The sequence below is a fragment of the Lepidochelys kempii genome, chromosome 10 (assembly GCF_965140265.1).
Source record: "Lepidochelys kempii isolate rLepKem1 chromosome 10, rLepKem1.hap2, whole genome shotgun sequence".
Classification (NCBI taxonomy): domain Eukaryota; kingdom Metazoa; phylum Chordata; order Testudines; family Cheloniidae; genus Lepidochelys; species Lepidochelys kempii.
In genome coordinates, this window is record NC_133265.1 from 32,297,206 (window position 1) to 32,320,094 (window position 22,889).

Genomic DNA, 22,889 nt, shown 5'->3' on the forward strand with positions numbered 1-22,889 from the left:
AATGCTGGGGGCTAAGAATCTAAAGCGATTGTTGTTTAAATGTGCTCCCCACAGAGCACGCCAGACGGTCCAGGACATAGCCCTGAGTCTGCTGCTTCTGCCAGCAGCTGTCTTGTCCCTGCACCATTCTGCAGGCCTCTCTTCACCGACCCACTGAGCTCCCTTAATCCGCCACACTGCAGATCATCCCTTCACCTGAGTCAAGTGTAAATATTTGTCAATTAAATCACCCAGTGACCCAGACCCCCTTCAGATACCAGCCCATGCCCCACCTGCAGATCAGTGGGCCTCTGTGCTGGTCCATTTCTGCCCCACAGTAAGGATGTGAGGACTTTCACATCAGCACTGACTCTGGCCATGGTTGTTCTTCTGTTGTGTTCTCAGCTCTACTCTTTCTGTTGGCTGCAGCGTTGCTAGACGCAGGCGTGGTGATGACAGTAAGAGGTGATATAGTGGGATAGGCCTGCGTGATTGTGTATCCACACAGGTAGGTTTGCCTCTCAGTATATTGTATATGTCACAGAGTGCCTTTTGAACACGGTTCTGTAACTTGCCTATCACTATGTGAAGTCCAGCAAATGAGAAGTTGTTTTCATCCAGGGAACTGCATTACAAACATTTTTCTTCTTCTTTTTTTAAGTTCAGCTCATATTCTGTGTCTGGTGAAATTGTTAATGTACCCGACAGCCACAGGTTTTCCATTTGCCCTTGTTTCTGAAGGGTTCCACTGTAAATATGTACATTTTCTAACCGCAGCGTCAGCCGCCAGCGGCATGCCTACAAACGGTGTCTCCTGAGCGTTTTCATGTGCTGACTTGTACAATTATCTTTTAAAAGGTACTTGGATAATAATGAAATAAAAAACCCAACATCCAACTGGCTGCTGTTTTCCTTCCTTCTCTGGAGAGCTGAGGTATGCGAGGCTCAGCAAGATCTGCCCCAAGGGACACAAGCTGAAGTAGGTAGCTGGGATGGTGGCCGTGCTGGTAAGAGTCAATGCAGGTAGCAGCAAATGGACAGGACTCAGAGAGGGCGTATGCCTCAGGACCTGTCTGTGAAATGCAAGCTATCTAATCTAGGAGGGCCCCATTTTGCAAGCTGCTTTTTTACCCCTCCCTGGTATGCAGCCCTTCACAGGCGCTTGGTCCAGGTGCATAGCATACCTTAGTCAGTTCAAATGGCGGAGGGAGTTTAAAGCAGGCATAATTGGAATTCGGCCAAGACCCCGGGGTTGGCGGGCCTGCCATTTATGCAGAGTGTCAAGGACTTTTTTTAAGAAAAGAAAATGAGCACAAAGTGTCACTGCAAATGGACTGCTGCCCTATCTGGGTTCCTATTGCCCTGATCTCCCTGTGTTCAGCAGTGCTCTCCATTCCCAGAGAGACCCCTTCCTGACCTGCGAAGTTTATAATCCCACCCCCGGGGTGACAGGGTGGGTGCAGTCAGAGCACCGTCTCGTGGGGGGGTGGGGTGGCTGGGGATTGCAGGTCACAGCGAGGAGGGAGCACTATTGCTCCTGGGGTTGTGAAAAGAGAGTGAGTTTCAACGAGGAGTTTGAAAGGAGAGGCTGAGCCCTGCTGGGATGGGGCGGTTGTGCGGGGTGCTGGGGCAGCAGGGAGAAGTGAGGCTGGTGGTGGGAGCAGGTCAAAGGGGAGGAATGGTGGGAAAGGACACCAGAGATGCAAGTCAGGCCGCATGTTGAAAGCAAAGACCAACTCGAAGCTGGTACGGAGGGTGAGAGGAGGCAATGACATGTCCAAGCAGCGGGTAAGAGGCTTTTCACTGCTGTGGGCTGGAGGGAGGCGAGATGGGATGGTTGAGAAGGGGAGAAGCATAGAGCCATTAGGACAGAGAGGGAGGGTGGATGCACAGCAGGATTAAATCTGTTACAGCAAACATGGTGCATGCAGGCAGCTCCCTAGGACCCCTTGTCCTGGGCTGCTGGAGAGATGGTCCATGCTAAATGGGAAAAGCAGCAAATGGCAGGTACGAAGAAACCTTTACAACGGAGCGTAACCGTTGCAGAGATGACTGCCTGAGTCTGAAGAGAGCCTGGAACAATCGCTTGACGAGGTGTGGCCAGCTCCACTCACCTCACTGCAATAGTAACTCGATTGCCTAGTGATGATTTAAACATTAACTGTTTCATTCCACATCTAAGGAAGGAGCCGCAAGGGGGTGGGGGGCTACACAGATCTACATAACTCATGGAGAGCAGCATCTGAGCTGATGCCACCACTTATCTCCTCCCCGTCAAGGAGCTGAGCCCACAGGCACAACGAAGCCCCACCAAGGAGAGCCCAGTGGTGCTCAGAGACCAAGTGCTCATAGCAGGGGCAGCTGCACAATCTGCAGTGAGTGGTGTCCCGGGTGGGTGGAGTTTATTTTGTGGGTGGGGCCTGGAAGAGAACAGACCCTTGGCCCCTCCCTCATCTGCTTCTGGGTGAGAGTAGCCATGGCGAGGCAGTCAGGAGAGGGGAGTGGCTGGCTGGGGTGCGACCAAGCAAGCTCCAGCCCCCTGCACTCATCCCCAGAGGCTCCTTTGCAGTAACCACCTGGGAGTGGCCTTGTTTATGAGATCTAGCCCACAGAAAGCCAAGGACTCCTGGCCCAAAGCCCTTGCCTTGGGCTGGCTACTCAACGAAAGCAAGGGATCCATGCTGCAGAGTGTGGTGTCCAGGACCTGCCTGGGCGTGTGGAGAGCAGTTCCTCCTGCAGTCCTGACTCAGGAGTGGTGACCCTCTCGACTCGCCAGGGCTAGAAGAGGAATGGGCTGGGGCCTTGTCCCTCCCCAGTCCCTAGGCTGATGTTACGGGAACAGGGGGCGTGCATCCAGGCAAGCTGGGCCCCAGCGGCTCTGGGACACCCTCTCCCCAGGCCAGGTTCCCTCTGGTGGAATGTGTCTGGCGGAATCCACCAGGCAGGAGCTTTGCAAGCACTTTTCTCCACTGGGGGCTGTGGAGGGGTCAGCTGGACTCAAGCTGTTTCTGGACTGAGGCTGGGGTGATGAAACATTTTGGTCCTGAGATGCCACACTCTGCCAGGCTTCCTGTGGGTAGGGGGACCAGAGTAAGCGGGGATTGGCACATTCCCAGAAGGCTAGAGCCACAAAGGGAGTCAGACGCAGCATTGCAGCCCCACACCCCGGGGCCCTGTCACCTAGGAGATTCACAGCGTGAGCTGGATGTCTAGGCTCCCTGTACCATGCACAGGGGGGAGAGAGGGGCCTAAGAATGGGAGTCACAGAAACCAGCGGGCAGCACAGGGAGCTGCCAAAGCTAGCCAGCGGGAAATGCTGAGGAGAGGGACCCCGGAGAGACAGTCAGGTGCCTCTCCACTTGGATTCTCAGCCATGACCCTTCCTAGAGCTGGGCACCTGAGCTGGTTTTCATGAAAAATCAGAGGTAGACCTCACCACCTCGTCTGCCCAATAGCCTAATGGTTAGAGCACTCGGCTGGGGTGTGGGAGACCTGGGTTTGAATCCCTGCTCTGCCTGTTTTGGAGCAAGGACTTGATGCCTGATCTCCCACTTCGCAGCTGACCACTGGCTACTCGGTGGTGGAAGCTATACACACATCCACGTGCTCGCTGGGGGCAAGATGGGCAGGAGAACTTAGTTTGGGAATCCTGCCAGGGCTCAGGTAGGAGCAAGGGCAGCAGGCAGCTTGTTAGCTGAGGTCACTAGGTCTTCAGCAGCTTCACACCTGCTGGCTGCCATAAACAGAGACACCGTCTGGGTTTCAGTGTCAGCTGAGAGGGGGGTTGTGAATGTCAGTGGTGCCTAAATGTTGGACTCAGGCACATAAGCAGTGCTAAATATGTGCTAAGGCTGAGCCCCTGCGCCTCTGGGCTTGGCCGTTCAGAACACTGGCACCTCTGGGCTTGCCGCATCTGTTTTGAAAGTAAATACATTGCTTGACCCCCAGCACTAATTAAGCACCACACCTAAGTCCCTTTGTGGCTCTAGCTTGTTTTGGCACAAGCAGAGGGTAGGTGCCAAGGATAAGGATGAATCTGAGGAGCCAAATCCTTGCCCAGTTCTGCAGCCCCGAGCAGGTTCAGGTTTGCAGTTGGTGATTAACCCATGCTGGCATTAGCCCTCAAGCTGCCAGCCATGCGGGCTGAGCTTTGGGTGGGAGGCCAACCATATGCCTGCTGAAAGAGTGTGTGCTGTTGGGGGGGGCGGGGATAGCATTGGTCTGACCCAGCAGCTGGCGTGGAGCGAGCACCTCTGCACAGAGGAGCCATGGCCCAAAGTTGGCTAGTCCACCTTGCCCATGTAATGCTATGATTAGACTTAGTCAGGGCACATGCTTAGCTAGAACCCTCCTGAATCATCAAAATCCTCACACATCCTTAGCCAGTGCCCAGTTCAGCCCTGCCGAGCGTGAGAGCCGGCTAGATCACAAGCTGAGAGCATGGCCCTCCATCCCATCCGTTTCCCTCCATCCCACTAAGATGACTCCTTAGCAAGCATCGTGCCGGGGACCATGCCTTGAGGACAAGCTCTGGGCTGAAGTCCTTGGGCACAGCCTGTGCCAGGCTCTGCCCCCTTTGGGAAATGGTTAGGAAGGATGGGCCATTGGAGAGGGAACATTCTCAGTCTATTCAGAGCACTGCAGACTGAGCAGCAGCATCCCTGGGCTTCCAGGCGTGGGCTTTTGGACCACACTGCCGGGAGGTTGCTAACTGGGGAGATGGCGGGGACCCACCTACCCCTTCCAGGTGATAGCTGAGCCTGGAGTCTGGTTGGTTCTAGAGCCGTGCTGCGAGGCACTTACCGGGCTGGCACTCCGCTCAGTGCACAGAGCCCATGTGTGTACTTAGGAGCAGGTCTGGGAGCTGGGCTGGAGTCAGCTGCTTTGTTCCCTGAGCTGGTCACTGAATAGGCCGGTCTGGGGTGGGATGCGCGGCTCTGCGGGTGAAAGCTGCAGCACTTATGGCCTCTTGTGAACCATGATTGAAGCTGGTGCTTGTCACAGAGACTGAAGCCAGTGGCCTGGCTGAGTTGGTGGCTCCATCCCTGCGGTCTGAAGGCACTCGTGCTCCTTCCCTGGGACACTTCCACCTGAACTCCTGCTGGCTTTAGAACATCTGTTGAAGCAAAGGCCGCTCCTCTCTGAGGGACTGTGATCCCTGAGGGTGCTTGGGGTGGCAGGAGAGACCTAAGCAGCCCAGAAAGGATTGAGTCATGGAGCATGCTGGCGTGAGGGGGCGAGCAATGAGGGCACCCCGCACAGGTGAGAAATTCCTCTTAATCCTGGCAGAACTGGGGGGCTCCTTGTAACCCTTCTCCACCCTGCAAGCTGTCTCACAAAGCACTAGCCACAGCCTCTTGACTGCCTACTTGTGTTTCTGGAAACAGAGCCCCATCTAGTGCTCAGAGCGGCAAGTGCTCTTTCTCTGCACTGGGAATCTGATCTCTCCCCAAGGCCCCAGGCTCCTCCAAAGGGAGCCTGGTCACTGCAAGGGCTTCTGGTGCCCATGTTGATTTGTGGGATAAGATGGAAGGAGTTTCAGTCACGTGTTGGACTGTTAGGCTCAGCTATAAATGCAGAAAACTCAGTAATGGGGGATTTCACCTATCCCCATACTGAGGTGTCACCTCAGGACAGGATTCAGAGAGAAAATTTCTAGACACCATTAATGACTGCTTCTTGGAGCAGATAGTCCTGGCACCTACCAGGGAAGAGGCAGGTCTTGTTTAAGTCCTCAGTGGGGCACAGGATCTGGTCCAAGAGGTGCCTATAGCTGAACCACTCAGTAATAGTGACGATAATGTAATTAAATTTAACGTCCTTCGGGGGGGAAATGAGGGGGGACCATATACCAGAAAAACCCACCATAGGAGTATTTAATTTCAAGAAGGGGAACTACACAAAAATGAGGAGGCTAATTAAATGGAAATGGAAATGAAAAAGGAACAGTCACAAGAGTGAAATCCCAGCAAGCTGCATGGAAACTTTTTAAAAACACCATAATAGAGGCTCAAATTAAATGTATGCCCCAAATTAAAAAGAATAATAAAAGGACCAAAAAATGCCACTATGGCTAAACAGCAGAGTAGATGAGGCAATTAGAGGCAAAAAAGCATCCTTTAAAAATTGGAAGTCAAATCCTACTGAGGAAAACAGAAAGGAGCATAAACTCTAGCAAATCAAGTATAGTTAGACAGGCCAAAAAAGAATATGAAGAGCAACTAGCAAAAGACACAAAAACTAATGGCAAAAAAATTCTTTAAGTATATCAGAAGCAGTTGGGCCAATGGACCATCAAGGTGCTAAAGGAGCACTCAAGGAAGACAAGACTGTTGTGGGAGAAACTAAATGAATTCTTTGCATCAGGCTTCACTACGGAGTCTGTGAGGGAGATTCCTACACCTGAGCCATTCTTTTTAGGTGACAAATCTGAGGACCTGTCCCAGATTGAGGTGTCAATAGAGGAGGTTTTGGAACAAATTGATAAATTAAAGAATAATAAGTTACCAGGACAAGATGGTATTCACCCAAGAGTTCTGGAGGAACTCCGATATGAATTTGCAGAACTACTAACTCTGGTATGTATCTTATCGTTTAAAACAGCCTCTGTACCAGATGACTGGAGGATAGCTAATGTGATGTACATTTATTAAAAAGGCTTTAGAGGTGATCCCGGCAATTACAGGCCAGTAAGCCTAACTTCAGTATCAGGCAAATTGGTTGAAACTAGGGTTCTCAAGTGATTAAAAAAATTAATTGTGATTAATCGCACTGTTAAACAATAATAGAATACCATTTATTTAAATATTTTTTGATGTTTTCTACATTTTAAAATATATTGCTTTCAATTACAATACAGAATACAAAGTGTACAGTGCTCACTTTGTATTTATTTGTTACAAATATTTGCACTGTAAAAAAAAGAAATCTTATTTTTCAATTCACCTCATATAAGTACTATAGTGCAATCTCTTTATCATGAAAGTTGAACTTACAAATGTGGAATTATGTGCAAAAAATAACTGAATTCAAAAATAAAACAATGTAAAACTTTAGAACCTACAAGTCCACTCAGTCCTACTTCAGCCAATCGCTCAGACAAACAAGTGTAGTTACAATTTGCAGGAGATAACACTGCCCACATCTTGTTTACAATGTCACCTGAAAGTGAGAACAGGCGTTTGCATGGCACTGTTGTAGCCGGCATCGCAAGATATTTACGTGCCAGATGCGCTAAAGATTCATATGTCCCTTCATGCTTCAACAATACTTGCATCCATGCTGATGATGGGTTCTACTAGATAATGATCCAAAGCAGTGCGGATCGACACATGTTAATTTTCATCATCTGAGTCAGATGCCACCAGCAAAAGGTTAATTTTCTTTTTTTGCTGGTTCTTGTTCTGTAGTTTCCGCATTGGAGTGTTGCTCTTTTAAGACATCTAAAAGCATTCTCCACCTCTTGTCCCTCTCAGATTTTGGAAGGCACTTCAGATTCTTAAATCTTGGGTCGAGTGCTGTAGCTATCTTTAGAAATCTCACATTGGTATCTTTGCATTTTGTCAAATCTGCTGTGAAAGTGTTCTTAAAACGAACATGTGCTGGGTCATCATCTGAGACTGCTAGAACATGAAATATATGGCAGCATGCAGATAAAACAGAACAGGAGACATAAAATTCTCCCCCAAGGAGTTCAGTTACAAATTTAATTAATGCATTATTTTTTTAATAAGCTTCATGAGCATGGAAGCATGTCCTCTGGAATGGTGGCCGAAACATGAAGGGGCAAATGAATGTTTAGCATATCTGGCACATAAATACCTTGCAATGCCAGCTACAAAAGGGCCATGCAAATGCCTGTTCTCATTTTCAGGTGATATTGTAAATAAGAAGCAGTCAGCAGTATCTCCCGTAAATGTAAACAAACTTGTTTGTCTTAGCAATTGGCTGAACAAGAAGTAGGACTGAGTAGACTTGTAGGCTCTAAAGTTTTACACTGTTTTGTTTTTGAGTGTAGTTATGTAACAAAAAAAATCTACATTTGTAAGTTACACTTTCATGATAAAGAGATTGCACTACAGTACTTGTAGGAGGTGAATTGAAAAATATTATTTCTTTTATTATTTTTACAGTGCAAATATTTGTAATAAAAAAATAACATAAAGTGAGCACTGTACACTTTGTATTCTGTGTTGTAATAGAAATATGCAGGAGGTCAGATGAGATGATCATGACGGTCCCTTCTAACCTTAAAGTCTATGAGTCTATGAACAAATGGTCAGTTTTCAGAATGAAGAGAGGTAAATAGTGGTGTCTGCCACAGGTCTAGGCCCAGTCCTGTTCAACATATTCATAAATGATCTGGGAAAAGGGGTAAACAGTGAGGTGGCCAAGTTTGCAGATGATACAAAATTACTCAATAGTTAAGTTCAAAGCACACTGCGAAGAGTTACAAAAGGATCTTGCAAAATTGGGTGACTGGGCAACAAAATGGCAGATGAAATTCAATGTTGATAAATGCAAAGCTAATGCACATTGGAAAACATAATCCCAAATATACATACAAAATGATGGGGTCTAAATTAGCTTTTACCACTCAGGAAAGAGATCTTGGCATCACTGTGCATAGTTCTCTGAAAACATCCACTCAACGTGCAGCAGCAGTCAAAAAAGCAAACAGAATGTTAGAAACCATAAAGAAAGGGATAGGTAAGACAGTAAATATCATAATGCCACTATTGAAATCCATGGTACGTCTACACCTTGAATACTACATGCAGTTCTGGTTGCCCCAGCTCCAAACAGATATTAGAAATGGAAAAGGTACAGAGAAGGGCAACAAAAGTGATTAGGGGTATGGAACAGCTTCCGTATGAGAGATTAAAAAGCTTTGGTACTGTTCAGCTTGGAAAAGAGATAACTAAGAGAAGGGGCTATGATAGAGGTCTATAAAATCATGACTGGGGTGGAGAAAGTGAATAAGGAAGTGTTATTTGCTCCTTCACATAAGACAAGAACCAGGGGTCACCCAATGAAATTAAGAAACAAATTAAAACAAAAGGAAGTCCATCTTCACACAACACGCAGTGAACCTGTGGAACTTGTTGCCAGGGGATGCTGTGAAGGCCAAAAGTATAACTGAGTTCAGAAAAGAAATAGATAAATTCATGGTGATCCATCAGTGGCTATTAGCCAGCATGGCCAGGGATGCAACCCCATGCTCTGGGTGGTCCTAGCATCTGACTGCCAGAAGCTGGGACTGGAGGACAGGGGCTGGATTACTTAATAATTGCTCTGTTCTGTGCATTCCTTTTGAAGCATCTGGGACTGGCCACTTTTGGAAGACAGGATACAGGACTAGATGGACCAGTATGGCTGTTCTTATGTTCTAAGAGCCCAGACCAGCTCTTCTCAGGGCTCCGCAAGGAAGGGTATAGCTCAGCTGGGCTTAGGGGCCCCTGAGAGGGCAGGGCCTGCACTGTGGACCGCATCAGGCAGCCTGTGCAGGAGGACATGGCTACGTGGGGAGCTGGAAGCAGAGGCCTGAAGAATCCATGAGAGCTGCACACCTCTCGCTGCTCCTTGGCTCTACACCCACTGCCCCCCCAGCCTTGTGCCAAAGGGCTATGCCTTGCCATGGGGTTCAGCCTCCTCGCTGCCCCGGGCTGAGAAGCACATATTCTGGGAGTGTCTTCAAGCCAATTGTGCCTCCCCAGGGCTGGCTCAGCCCATTCCGCATCCCCCAGCCTGGGCTTGACCTCCTGGCAGCATCTCTCTGGGCTTTGCTGTGGTGGTGCTGGGCACTGGTCTGGCGCTGTCCCTGTGATCTCATGGCCCACCTGGGGCTGGGGGTTCTTCCCATAGCACATGGACAGGAACCATGGCTGCTGTTCAGATAATATGGGGCTCCTGATCTCCCCTCCCCACCGACTCCCTCCAGCCTGAGCCCTCCCTTGACTTTTGCCCGCCTTTCTGACTCCCCATGCTCCACTGACCCTTGGGCTCCCCCTCAGCTAGATGCCAAGCCCTTGGGCAAATCAGCTGCCTGCCCCAGCTCAGCTCCTCCTGCAGGGCCTGCCCCCCACCAGGCCCCCTGCTTGCACTACTGAGCTGGGCTGCAAGGGCCCTGCCTCCATGGAGGGAGAAGGAGGGCTTGGGGCTAGAGAAACAGCTGGGCAACTTTACATTAACTGGCCCTGGAGTCCCTTGAGGACGGGGCGGAGGGCATATGTGGTTACAGCACCTGGGAACATGAACAGAAAGGCCATGCTGGCTGCCGCTGGAAAAAAAAATCCTGCCACCTGGGAGTTCTATGCCGAGGTTGAGTGAGGCTTAATTTTACTTAGAAATCGCTGTAAGCCCTGGGAGATGGGGTCCCGCCGCCAGCCTTGAGCGTGGCGGGACTCGTGCTCTCAGCCCCGGGTGGCTGATCCACTGCTAGCATGGGATGTGGGCAGGGGACCCCACTGCAGCCCCCCCCCAGGCCTGCGGAGGGTGAAGAACCCTAAGAGGAGCAGAGGTGAGGCTGGGAGGGCTGAACTATGGCCGGGGGACTGACGTGAGGAGGGTGAGGGCTGTGCGGATGGTGGGTTCTGAGTAGATGGGTGGGAAGATGAACTGAGGGTGGTGGGGGTCGATAGGGTAGCGGGGGCTGAACTGTTGGGGTGGTGATGGGGGCTGGGGAACTGAACTGAGGAGGGGGCTGAATTGAGGGGGGGTTGGGTGGGGACAGAACTGATGAGGGTCTGGGGGACAGCATTCATTGCTGGGCAGGAGAGGGGTAGATGTGGGGGTGAGAGCTCCTGCTGCAGGGGCCAAAATCACCGTATCCAGCACATTGGGAGAATGGGTAACACTAATGTCACACGCGCATGCCCTGCAAACGGGCAGCGGGGCAGGGGTTCAAACAGCAAGAGACTGACCTAAAACACACACTAGGATCTTTTAAAAAAAATCTCATGATTTTTGGGGGTCCGACTCATGGGGCTGTGGGGACCTGCTGGGAGACCAGCATGGTACCCAGGCGAGAGCTCATGCTGCAGGCTACAGGGGGATAAGCCCCAATCTTACTGCAGCTGATGGAGGCCCACCCTTAGCCCAGGGGCCCTCCCTGCTGTAGGGCTGAGGAAGGCCCTGTGGGCCACGGGACAGCAGACACATTTCTCACAGTGCCAGCGTGCCATCCATGCATTGTCCCATTTTCTTCCCCTGTGGGAGATGTGCTGGGAAAGTATGCAGCTGGGGTTGAAGCTGGAGACTCACACAGGTTTTCATGTTCCTGGTTCTGCCACGTGCCCATCCCCCACTCGCCCAACCCCTGCTGTTGCCCTTGCTTGAGATTCATCAGGAGGTTCATGGTATCTGAGGGGTTCTTCAAGCCCCAGCTCCAGGAGGCAGGTGATGCCATAGGCCTCAGCTTTCAATAGCACCATCCAGTGCTACCCTCCTGGCTGCAGGGCTGGGACCCCACACCTGCACCCGGCAGCGGAGACAAAGAACCACCACAGCTGGTTGTCAGGTCTCATGACGTTTATGCCAATCTCACGATTTTGGGGCACAGGTGTTTGGTGTTGGTGTCACTGCCTGAGGGAGCTGTGGGCGACCCTTGGCATGCTGGGCCTGGCTTCTTGGCCATCAGTGCTGCAGGATGGGGTGGAGGCTGGAGCATGTAGGGGGCATGGAGGATGGCCCTGTTCCTGGCTGGGGCTGCTCTGCAAAAGGAGGAGGTGCCAGGCCGCACCCGCCATAGGCCTTGCCACAGTTTGGAGAGCAGCTGCTGCCTGAGGCAGGGCCTGAGAGGCCAGGCCAGCCCAGTGCAGGGTCAGTCCATGCCCCAGGTGCCCGCTCTCAGGGGTCCCAGGGGTAGGTGCAGGGCGGGTCTCATAACTCGTCTCTGCTTTCAGGGGCATCTGCCGGGCGTGTCCCATTTGTGTCCTTGGGCTCCTCTGGGCTCTCAGGAACCTGGGGAACAGCAGGGTGGTTACCATAGAAGCCACTGCCCCCAGCAGGCCCAGCATGCATCAGAGGCAAGGCCAGGACCCCATGGAGAGGGGCAGGAGAGACATAGCTTGCTCCAAAGTGGGGAAGGGCATGAGAAACCGTGGGGGAGAGGGTGTGAGGGACCCTGATCTCCCCGGTGGGGGAGGGGTACGAGGGACCCAGCCCTCTGCCCCATGGGGAAAGGGTGTAAGGGACCATGTGGGAGGGACATGAGGGACACATCTCTTTCCATGGTGGGAGAGTCACTGGGGCTGGGCGGAGCCGGCTGCTGCAGGCTGACGGGCTAACGGAAGGTTGGTGGGTTGGGTTGGTCCAAGTGGCCTCCTTGCTAAAGCAACAGCCTGAGTCAGCAGGCTTCCAGCTTCAAGGGGTGGCAGGGTGGAGCCCTGAGACTCTACTAACCACAGGCTGCGTGTCCTCCGCAGGCAGCGTCCCACCGTTCTCCAGGAACTTGGAGAAGGTCTCCAGGTCTCTGGCACTCTTGTACTCAATCATCTGGTGCAGGCAAAGGAGAAACATGAGACACTGATGTTGCAGGGTTGTCTCTTTGCAGGCTGAACTCCTAGGACCTCCCTGCAGGCAGCCTAGCCTGCCTCTACCCACCACCCTCCATGCTTGGCCTGGGCCAGCCCAATCTCCTGCCTCTGACATTGCCAGCACCAGCTTCTCCTGAGAAGTGCAAGAACCCCCAGCAGAGAATTTGGGGCTAGCCCAGCCCAGGAAAGTCTCCTCCTGACCCCATCGGCGAGTGGCTCCTGCCCAGAAGCAGGAGGGGTTGGAGCTCTGCCAAAGCACTATTATTTTAGTCTGTCTTCTTATAACCCTGGAGGGTCCCATTACCCAGAGAAACACCCAGGCCCTGTTGGAATCCTACAGAGCTCTTGGCCTCAATAGCATCTTGTGGCAGTGAGTTCCACAGGCTGTGTTGTGTGAAAGAATATTTCCTTTGATCACTGTTGGATTTGTTCCCTTCTGGGATCATTGATTGTCTCTTTCTTCTTGTGTTACGAGACAGGGAGCCCAGACGCTCCCAATCTACCATATCTAGAGCAGTCAGTATCTGATAGTCTGTTACTCTGTCCCCTCTTATCCACCCTCTCTCTAAGGGAACAATCCCAGTCATTTCAATTGCTCCTCACTTTCTCCAGCCTCTGATCCTTCTCATCGCCCTTCTCTGCACCCCTTGAGCTCGGCCATATCCTGTGTGAGTCGGGGGACCAGTGCTGCATGCGGTATCCAGATGAGACCCTAGAATGGGTCCTTGCTGTCACCCAGCACAGGTCCAGGAGTGACCCACCTCCTGCACCCCCATCCCAGTGGGCCCTTCCCATCCCATCCAGACAACCTACCTTCCTGTCTGGCCCAGCAGGGAAATAGTGCAGCGTAGGGTAGCCATGGATGGTGAGATTCATGATTTCATTGGCTGTTGCATCCAGCTTGGCGATGATGATGTTCTCATGATCTTTATACTTCTCACCCAGCTCCTCCCAGACAGGTGCCATCTCCTTGCAATGTGTGCACCAGGGGGCATCTGTCATGACAGAGAGGGGTTGCTTGTCTGCTCTGCAGGGAGCATCCTGGGGGCAGAGCACTGGGGCTGGGAAAGCAGCTCCAGCAACCGGGCCAGGAAACTGGCAAAGTCAGCAGGGCAGAGGCACACAGCACAATCTGGCTGGACCAGCTGGAGTCTTTGCCCACCACACACAGCAATGCTGTAGATGCTTGGGAGTGACCCAGGTGCTTCAAATGATTTCTCTCAGTGCGTGGGGTCATGGCTCCTCAGGGACAGAAGGGCTTGGAGGAGACCAACAAAGGAGCTGGATGGCCTGAGTAAGGGAGGTTGGCCAGGGCAGGGTGGGACACACTCTGCAAACACCTGCCAGGTGCCACTCCCCTTCCCCCCGGGACGAGGGGATTTCCCTGGAGGTGAGACGGCGCAGACAGGGAATCGCCTCCCCAGGGAAGAGAAGGTCACCTGAGACAGTGAGCTCTACCCTTGACACACGCTAGGAATGTCCTCTCTGCCCTGAGGAGCTGGACTGAGTTGCCCGGATCCTCCAGCTCCCATGTCTAGGCAGTCTCTTGCCAGTACAGCTTTGTCTGGTGGCATACGGAGTTGGTGCTTGTGTCTGCACCGGGCCCTGGCCGAGGGCATCAGGCAGGCCTGGGGGCAGGGGAGGCTCAGACTCGCTCTTGCTGATACTTACAGAACTTCACAAAAACATTCTTGGTCTCGTCGTAAGCCACTTGCTCAAAGTTCTTGCCCACGAGGACTTTAACTGGATGCTTATCCCAGTCCTCGGGGACCTCCTCGCTCATGAGATGGGGCTGCGGAGAGAGGGAGAGGCTGTGTGGGCTGTTTGGTAACTCAATTCCGGAGAGTGCTGCGAAGAGATGCTACAGCTGCAAACGTCTGGGCCGTGGGTGTGTGTGAGCCACACGGGCTTGCACAGGCCTCACACCCAGTTCCCCGCACCTGGCCCTGCAGCGCTCACGCGGCACTCAGAGGGGGGGGCGCTCAGCATGCCTAATACAGTAGACACCGCTCGCTGCCCTCCAGGCTGAGCATTTCTGTGCAAACTTCACATAAAGGGGAACGTCTGCATGAATGGTCAAGAAGGGTCCTTTTGATTGATCCAGCTGCATCGCTCAAGGGGGGTCTAAGAACCAACCCCCTGGAGCCAAAGATTCAGATCTTGGCATGGGCAACTCAGCTCTCGTCCTCCTCTGGGAAGTCAGGGGAGTCCCCTGGTATTTGCTGGCTGGGAAACCAAGATCTGCTCTGCAGGGCTGGGTGAGAGCCCAGCAAGGACTCTCTGTAGGGGACGGGGTGCAGTCTTCCCCCAATCTTCTCCCCTGCTCAGGTGCCCCTCTCCCCCCAGAGGTGGCTATATCTCAGTGGGCACTACACAGCAGCTGGGAAGTGCTCTGCATTAAAGGAGCTAGGGCTGGGATGGCAGCAGGTTGGGGGCACAGGAGGAATGTGGCCAGGGCCCCCAGGTTGCCCTCACTTAATCTGGTGGTGGCACGTGGCCTTCAGCTCTCCCAACCCCCACAAATGGCAGTGCTCCCCTTCCTGCTGTCAGGAGGGGTGGGCTGGGCCTGAGCCCTGGGCATGGCTGCTGTGCGCACCTGGATCTTGCCATCAAGCACGGCCTGGGCAAAAGAGCCCACGGCCTGGGTGGTGAATTCATCTGTGGCCATGCGGTACTTCTTATTGGTCTCAGTGTTGATGAAGCGCAGGGTGGGGGCCTCATGGCTCTTGAGGCCAAAGTACTGCAGCACTTGGGCGCCTTCCCCATTCACGTCGATTAGCACGAAGAGAACCTACAGTGGGGCACAGACGTAGGGCAGCCGCACCCCAGACCAGCCCGACCATGGCCTCCCCAGCCCTGGGACTGAGCCCCCACCCAGACCAGCCCGATCGGGCCCTCCCCAGCCCTGGGACTGACAGTCCCCACCAGGCTCCCTCACTGCTCCCCAGTGCCTGTGCTGGGACTGAGAGACCCCCCCCCCCATGCTCTCCCACAGCCCCGTGCTGGGAGCGAGAGCTCCCACACACCCCCTCGCTGCGCCACAGAGCCTAGGCTGGGACTAGGAGCCCCCCGAAGGGCCCCTCACTGCCCCCAGTGCCTGCGCTGGGACTGAGGGACCCCCCCAAGCCTCCTCACTGCCCCACAGAGCCTGTGCTGGGACTGTGCGCATCTGAGCCTGTCCTTTCCCTGACACCCTCACTCCCCCTCTTGGCCACTCTGGGCCAGGATAGGAGCCAGTGCTCCAGCCTCTGCAAGGCATAGGGCCCCTCCTGAGCCAGCCTGGCCCAGAAAACGAGCCACTCCCATTCCCAGTGCTGGGGCTGCGAGACAGCGGACGCCAGGGCTGGGATGAGGCTCTCAGGCTTAAGGAACTCGACCACACGCCCAGCCAGGCTAGCCCACAGTGCATGCATGTGATGCCAGCCACGTGTTGGTGTCCCACAGCCCTGGCAAGAGACCTGCCAGCTGGGAGCAGCCTGCCTGGCCTGGCCAGGCCAGGTGAGTGGGGCATGCTGGGCTCAGAGGCTGCAGCTCATAGGGTCAACGCCCCACTGCCAGGGACATGACTAGCTGGTTACCTGGCCCCTGAACAGGGGTGCGGCAGCCCGGAAGCTGCCCAGGATCTCCAGGTGGGGCTCCAGGGTCTTGTTAATAAACAGCAGCAGATGGTTGAGGATTTTTGCCCCAAATATCTTTGGTGAGTTCTAGGGAGAGAAAGAGGGTTTGCTGGCCAGTGGAGCGGGTGGGAAGGGTCCCCACACACATGCTCCTGCAGCAACTACCGCACAGACCCAGGGCAACAGCTGCAGCCCCAGGGTCCTGGGAAGGGCTGGCGGGAAAGGCCTAGTTGTCTAGACACTCTCCATGAGTGTTTGTCTGCCCATGCCAGTGTCCCGCAATCCACACACACACACACCCCCATCCCGGCTGAGCAGTGAGCAGTGTGCCCTATGCCAGCCCTGCCCAGTGCCCTGGCTGCAATCCACACAGAAACCCCTAGATGTGAGCCCCTCCTTTCCCACCACACACCCCAGCTGTGATTCCCCTCCACATCCGGCTGTGCAGCACGCCATGTGCCCTAGGCCAGCCCTACCCAGTCAGGGCCGGCTCTAGGTTTTTTTGCCGCCCCAAGCAAAAAAATGTTTGGTTCCCCCCACCCCAGCCCTGGGATCCCCCCCGCACCCTCCTGCCACCCCAGCCCTGGGCTCTCACCCCCCCCAATGCCTTCCCCCATCCGCACCCCCTGCTGCCCCAGCACTGGGCTCTCCCCCCACCCGCACCCCCTGCCGCCCCCAACCCTGGGCTCCCCCTGACCAGTGCTGACTCCGCCCACTCCCCCCTCACCTCCAGCCGGTCCGGCACTGGCAGGGTTGGGGTAAGCAGCCAGGCTCCCAGGCCGTGCCTCAGCCCAGGGTCCCTCCAGCCGGGGCTCCCGCCCCCAGGACAGGCCGGGACTGGGGAGGGCAGAGCCGGGGGGACCACCCCGGCGGGGGCTGAGGAGCCGGGGCAGGGTAGGCCCAGAGGGAGCGGAGCCCCAGAGAGCGGGATGCGGGCTCCACATGACAGTGCCCTGGGAACCGGTCCCCGCTATGGCCCCATGGCTGCTGCTGCTCCTGGCCGCCCTGCTGCAGCCCCTGGGTGGCTCGGGCTGTTTCGCCCAGCCCCGGCTGTGGCACTGGGGGGCGGCCGCCCTGCGGCACCTGCAGGCGGCTCTGTGCGCCCCGCGGGGCAGCCCCCAGCCCAAGTGTCCCGCCCTCGGAGCCCACCCTGCCCAGCCACAAGGTGCGGGCGCTGGTCCCCAATGCGAACCGCAGCAGCCCCAGGGCACCCACCGCGCAGGACACACTGCTGCTGCCAGGGCTGGCTCTAGGCTTTTGCCACCCCAAGCAAAAAAAAATGGCCAGGATGCCGCACCTGAAAACGTGCCACCCCCAAGCACGTGCTTGGTTTGCTGGTGCCTAGAGCCAGCCCTGTTCCCCAGCTATAATCCCCCCCACGCATACACAAACACCCCCACCCTCCCCCACTGTTCAGAGAGCAATGTGCCCTAGGCCAGCCCTGCTCACACACATCAGAGGGCTGTAATCCCTCCACCAGCCCTGCCCTGCAGTGCACTGTCCGTGTAAAGCCCTCTGGGATACAGCCTGCTGGGTCTCTCTGGGGCTGTTCTCATTGGGGGGGGGGGGGGGGGTGTCTCACCTGACTGGTGAACTCCATCACCAGCTCCAGGCTGTGCAGGACAATGAAGCGGGAGAGCTCCTCCTTGTTCAGGCCCAGCTCCGCATCCAGAGGGAAATCCACCCGCTTTTCATCAAACTGCAACAAACCAAGGTGGGGCCGTGACACACACCAAGAGCATGGCGCTAAAGGTGGGAGAGGCTGGGCAGGGCCCCAGGCTGCCCCTGCACTAGCAGGGCACCCCATGGGGCCATGTCCTGCTGGGGCAACAGTCTTGGGAAAATGCCCTGCCCTGGCCATTACATTAGCCCCTCCTACCAGGCCTTTCCCATCCCAACGTACCCGCCTTGTCACCTGCTGGGGCTAGTGCTCATGCCCATCTCTGGGTGGTCCATCTCTGGGTGGCCCAGAAGAACGGCCCTACTGGGTCAGACCAAAGGTCCATCTAGCCCAGTATCCTGTCTTCCAACAGTGGCCAATGCCAGGTGCCCCAGAGGGAATGAAGAGAACAGGTAATCATCAAGTGATCCATCCCGTCGCCCATTCCCAGCTCCTGGCAAAGAGAGGCTAGGGACACCATCCCTGCCCATCCTGGCTAATAGCCATTGATGGACCTATCTTCCATGAATCCCCATGTCCCTGCTGGGCTGTAGCTGGAGTAGGACCAGTGCCAGGTACCCTGCCCCACCACCTCTCACCTTCTTGAAGAGGCAGACGGTGTCGGGGGTGACGCTGTATTTCTGGAAGAGCTCTGTCCTGTTGGAGACCCCAAAGGTCACGTCCACAGTATCACTGGCAACTTCATAAAAGCCCTGCGCAGCCTTGCTCTGCAGGTCCTGCGAACACCCCGGAGGCCCTGAGCTGGTCTGGGGGGAGGGGCACTGGGCTGCCCACCCAGACCAGCTCCCTGGCAGCCCACTGGTGAAGAGCACCCTCCATTTAACATGGCTCCCACAGCCACAATGCCATGATGCTGGCGCCATGGGGACAGTGCCCTGGCCCCTCGCCCATGAGCTGCTCCCCAGCAGGCAGGGGGTGGGACTGGGCTGAGTGTGCAGGGCTGGCCTGTGGCACTACTGGGGCACCAGGGAAGGGGAGGTGCTCACTCCTTTGAGAGGTGAGTACTGGGGGGGAGTTGCTGGAGGGCCCTCCCACAGCATACACACAGGGCTGGCATTGGATCATGGCACCTCCTGGCCAAGCTCAGGGCCTCCAGGGCAGGGGGACATTGTGCTGTGGGCAGTGGCCCTGCCAGCCAGTGGGGAAAGTCCCCACCTAGACACCCTGGGCAGCCACCGCCCCACCCAGCTCAGGGGCATGCTGAACCCAGGCTGCCCCAGCTCCACACCCGGCAGCTCTGCCAGGCCCCATGTCCTCCGCTCCTGCCCTCCAGGCCCCGCACCTTGAAGAACCCGACAACGATGACGTCCTGGGATGTGATGAACTTCTGGGCACTGGCCTCATCCTGCAACAGCTCTGCGCTGGGGCCAGCCTTCCGCCGCATCCACCGCACGATGCCCTCGGCGTCCCGCTGCCCTGCGCACAGCACCACCGCACGTCACCTGCCTGAGGCGCCCCCCCGCACCATGGCACACAGCCCTTCCCGCACTGCAACCCACAGCCGCCCCCTACACTGCAAACGCCTCGCTGCAGCCCTCCTCTGCACCACACAGCCACAGTCCCCCCTGAACCCTGGCCCACAGCCCTCCCCACAGCCCCCCCTGCCCTGCAAATACACACACCCAGCCCCTCCTCTGCACCACACACCCATACAGTCCCTCCCCTGCACTCTTATCTACAGCCCCAACACACCCCCTCCCCCGCACTGCAAACCTATACTCACACACACACACATTGCAAACCCATCCCCTCCCGCACAGCCTCTCCCCTGCACCCCCACACTGAAGCCCCCCGTGGTCCCTCCCCTGCACCCAACTCCACAACCCCTCCCACACACCTTGATCCACTGCTCCACACAACCCCTCCCCTGCACTGCAAACCCACAACCCCTTCTCCACACCACTGCCCCACACCCCAAGGCTGTACTGGGTGAGGATCCCGTCCCAGCCCCACCATGCTTCAGAGCAGGGACCCCCCCCAGGGCAGTATCAGGCTGTACCTGTGAAGTCTATGGGGTGTGTGCGATTCCCGTCTCGGAAGAGCTTCAGCACCGGGTACCCTGTAACGCCGAACTCGGCGCTCAGGTCCACCTCCTCCGTCGCATCCACCTTGGCCAGCCGCAGGCCCATGGAGTCATTCTTCAGGATGCCAGCGGCACGCGTGAACTCAGGGGCCAAGGCCTGGCAGTGCCCGCACCAGGGGGCATCTGCGAGAAAGGGGAAGGCTGAGTGGATGAGACCCCCCCCCCCCGCAGCTCTGCCTAGAGCAGCTCCCAGCATCCTACCCTGGCCCACCTCATATGAAATCCTCCTGGGGACTCCACCACCTCATGCTCTGCTGCCCCACCCAATCTTGGGGAGATCAGGACAGAGTCCAGCAGGGGTCACTGTCACAGCCTGGGGCCTGCTGGGGGCTGGAAGAGGGATGGCATGAGCACCCAGCGTGGGGCAGGGGGCTTCGCACAGACTCGCCCCTAGCACAGCCTGGGTTTGCCCAGCCTGGCCCAGCTGTCACCCCTAGTTGGCTACTGGTTGTTGTTGGCTCTGCCGGGAGGGCAGTACCCATCTGACAGCCCCCTGGAGGGCTGGGTTCCCCCGGGGCAGAGTCGGGGCTACGCAGCCTGCTTCAGGGCCTGGAAGCACAAACCCACCCAGTCCTGCCTCTCATTCCCAGGTGCTCTGCCCTCTCTGCTGGCCCCCTATGCTACCCAAGAGGGCGGGACGGTGCTGCTCGGCAGGGCTGCCAGGGGGATCCCATGTCATTGGGTGATGTGTTGGCTGGTCCTTCCTGCTGTCAGCCACGCTGTGAGGTGAGGGACATGACTGCGCCTCCAAGGCTCCCTTGCCTCTGCCCCGCCCTGGGGTGCTTCGGCTCCTTTCCATGGAGAGACTCAGCCTGGCACCACACGTCCCCTCCTTCCCCCATGGCCCTGCTCTGGCCCCAGTTCACAGCAAGGCCTGGGGACACTCTGCAGCTGGGCCCATTCACCGCACCTGTTCCGTGACTCGGGACAGGCCCCTCAGTGCTATGAGGCTTCCCTGTGGGGGGTCACAGACTCCCAGCAAAGGTGACCCCCCTCCCCCACCTCCAATTGCTTGGCCTAAAGAGCAGCCTGGGCCTGGCCCCAGAGGCAGCAGGGCCCAGCTGGGCTGCCCTGGCCCCTTCACACACAGCCAGTACGCTGGGACCCTGTCCGGCTGGGTCGCCCATGGAGCCATGCTTGGGAGTGCCGTGCCACACTGTGAGCCAGGCCATGCAGGCCACTTCCCGGCCTCTGGCTCTGAAGCTAGGCCTTGTGGGCAATGCCCGCGTCCAGCCAGAGCACAGCCGCAGACAGTCCCACCTGCAGAGCAAGCACAACCTGCCAGCCCGCACGCATTTGCGCAAGGAGCTGCCAGTGGAGCTGCTTGAGGCAGTGACTGGTGCAGAGCCGCCAGCAATAAATGGTGGGGACGAGAGCTCTGCATCCAGGCCCCGGGGAGAGCACTGCTGCCTTTGCGCCCAGGCCCTGGAGAGAGCTCATCGGGATCTGTGCCCAGGGAAGAACATGGCAGGATCTGCACCCAGGTCCTGGGGGAGCACGTTGGGATCTGCGCCCAGGGGACAACACATCCGGATCTGTGCCCAGAGAGTGTGTGTTTGGAGCTGTTCCCAGGGGAGCCCCTGGCAGGATCTGCGCCCAGGGGCAGGGGAGAGGAGTGCAGGCTCTGCGCCCAGGCTGTTGCTTGCCTGGGTCTAATCACAGCTCTGGCTCTGTGGCTTTGCTTGTACCACTCTTCTGGCCCCCCGGCTCCTGTGGCCCCTAGGGAGTCATTGGGCCTTGGGACCAGCTTTGCCTGCACATTAATGTTTAACCGGCCAGTGTCTCCTCGCTCAAGCCAGGACACCCTTCCCGTGGGAAAGCCACCACCTGAGCTCTGCGCTGAAGGACAGCCAAGCACAGGGCAGCCACTGTTTGCTCTCCCTGGCGCTCAGAGTACAGATGCCCAGGGTCCCACTGGCAGCTGACAGGGCCAAGCACCTGCGCTGACAGCTGCAACCACTTTCCCCTTAGCAAGTGCTCCCGAGAGCCAGTGACCAGCAGGGCATGCACAGGGCTAATCCCAGAATAGAGCAGGCATCCTTGGGGGCCCTGAACCCAGGGCTCCACGGCTACTCAGCAGCAGCGCACAGGGTTTGCCGCGAGCCCAGCTGGGCAGCTGGCTGGGGATATGGCCCATGCTGCTGCTGATACCCTCTGCCTGGCCTGAGCTGTGTCTCATCCCTTTCCCCCAACTTACAGAACTCCACCAGCAGCAGGCGGTGCTCATGCAGGGCTCGCTCAAAGTTGTGCTGGTGGAGAACCAAGACATCCTCTTCCTCCAGGAGCTCATCAGAGACAACATCCTCTTCCTCCTCCACCACCCCCTCCTCGACCTGGGCGTCCTTGTCTTCTCCCCAGGTGGGCGCCAGCCAGGCCAGCGACAGCAGCAGGACCACGAGCAGCGGGGACTTGGAGTAGCCCATGGTGACAGCGCGGAGAGCAGGCGAGCAGCGCACCAGCCACCAGCAGGAGAAGGTGTTCTTGAGGCGACGGGGGAAGATAAGGGCACGGAGGAGCGGGTGGCGCCTGGCCCATGGCGCTCGTGTCCCTTTGTTACTGGCTGATCGGCTTCAGATAAGGTGTGCAGCCAGGAACAAGCAGGTGGCTGCAAGAGCTGTTTTCCAGCCCAGTTCTCAGGCCCAGGCTGGGGACTGTGAATAGCGGAGGCCAGCGACCTGCACTTTGCCCTGGGGCTGGGCAGTAGATTCCCCAAGCACCCTCCCTTGGGCACAGCTCCTACCACACCGGCCCCTAGGGCCTGGGCTCTGAGGCCTCCCACACCAGCCCCAGCACAAGGAAACGGCCCCAACAATGGGTTAGTGGAGGGTGGGCAGCTGCCAGCCATGCCCTTGTCCAGCTGGCTCCCAGGGAACCTGCCTGGGCTGGGGACAGGAGCAGGGCATTGCCAGCCATGTGCATAGCACCGCACATAACCCAGTACCATGCCCCCTGCATTGCTGGCTGCCCGGCCAGCTCCAAGACATGGCACTGTT

General features: G+C 56.5%; 1 protein-coding gene across 1 annotated transcript; it reads right to left on the reverse strand.

Annotated features, from left to right (window-relative positions):
- Positions 1 to 11,859: 11,859 nt before the first annotated feature.
- PDIA2 (protein disulfide isomerase family A member 2) lies at positions 11,860 to 22,319 on the reverse strand. Its single transcript, XM_073361532.1, has 11 exons — positions 22,094 to 22,319; positions 19,813 to 20,019; positions 19,096 to 19,229; positions 18,392 to 18,529; positions 17,715 to 17,831; positions 16,094 to 16,219; positions 15,112 to 15,306; positions 14,187 to 14,307; positions 13,329 to 13,510; positions 12,382 to 12,474; positions 11,860 to 11,940 (listed from the first exon to the last, which is right to left on the reverse strand). The coding sequence occupies exons 1-11, from the start codon at positions 22,317 to 22,319 to the stop codon at positions 11,860 to 11,862; spliced, it is 1,620 nt and encodes a 539-aa protein (XP_073217633.1).
- Positions 22,320 to 22,889: the final 570 nt, after the last annotated feature.

Excerpts from the sequence above, each read along its gene's own strand:
- PDIA2 (XM_073361532.1), bottom strand. The coding sequence starts at position 22,319 with ATGGGCTACTCCAAGTCCCCGCTGCTCGTGGTCCTGCTGCTGTCGCTG. Across the intron at positions 14,308-15,111 it reads TGCTTGATGGCAAGATCCAG|CCCCATCTCATGAGCGAGGA; the intron begins GTGCGCACAGCA and ends CTCTCTCCGCAG. Across the intron at positions 11,941-12,381 it reads CGGAGGACACGCAGCCTGTG|GTTCCTGAGAGCCCAGAGGA; the intron begins GTTAGTAGAGTC and ends GCTGTTCCCCAG.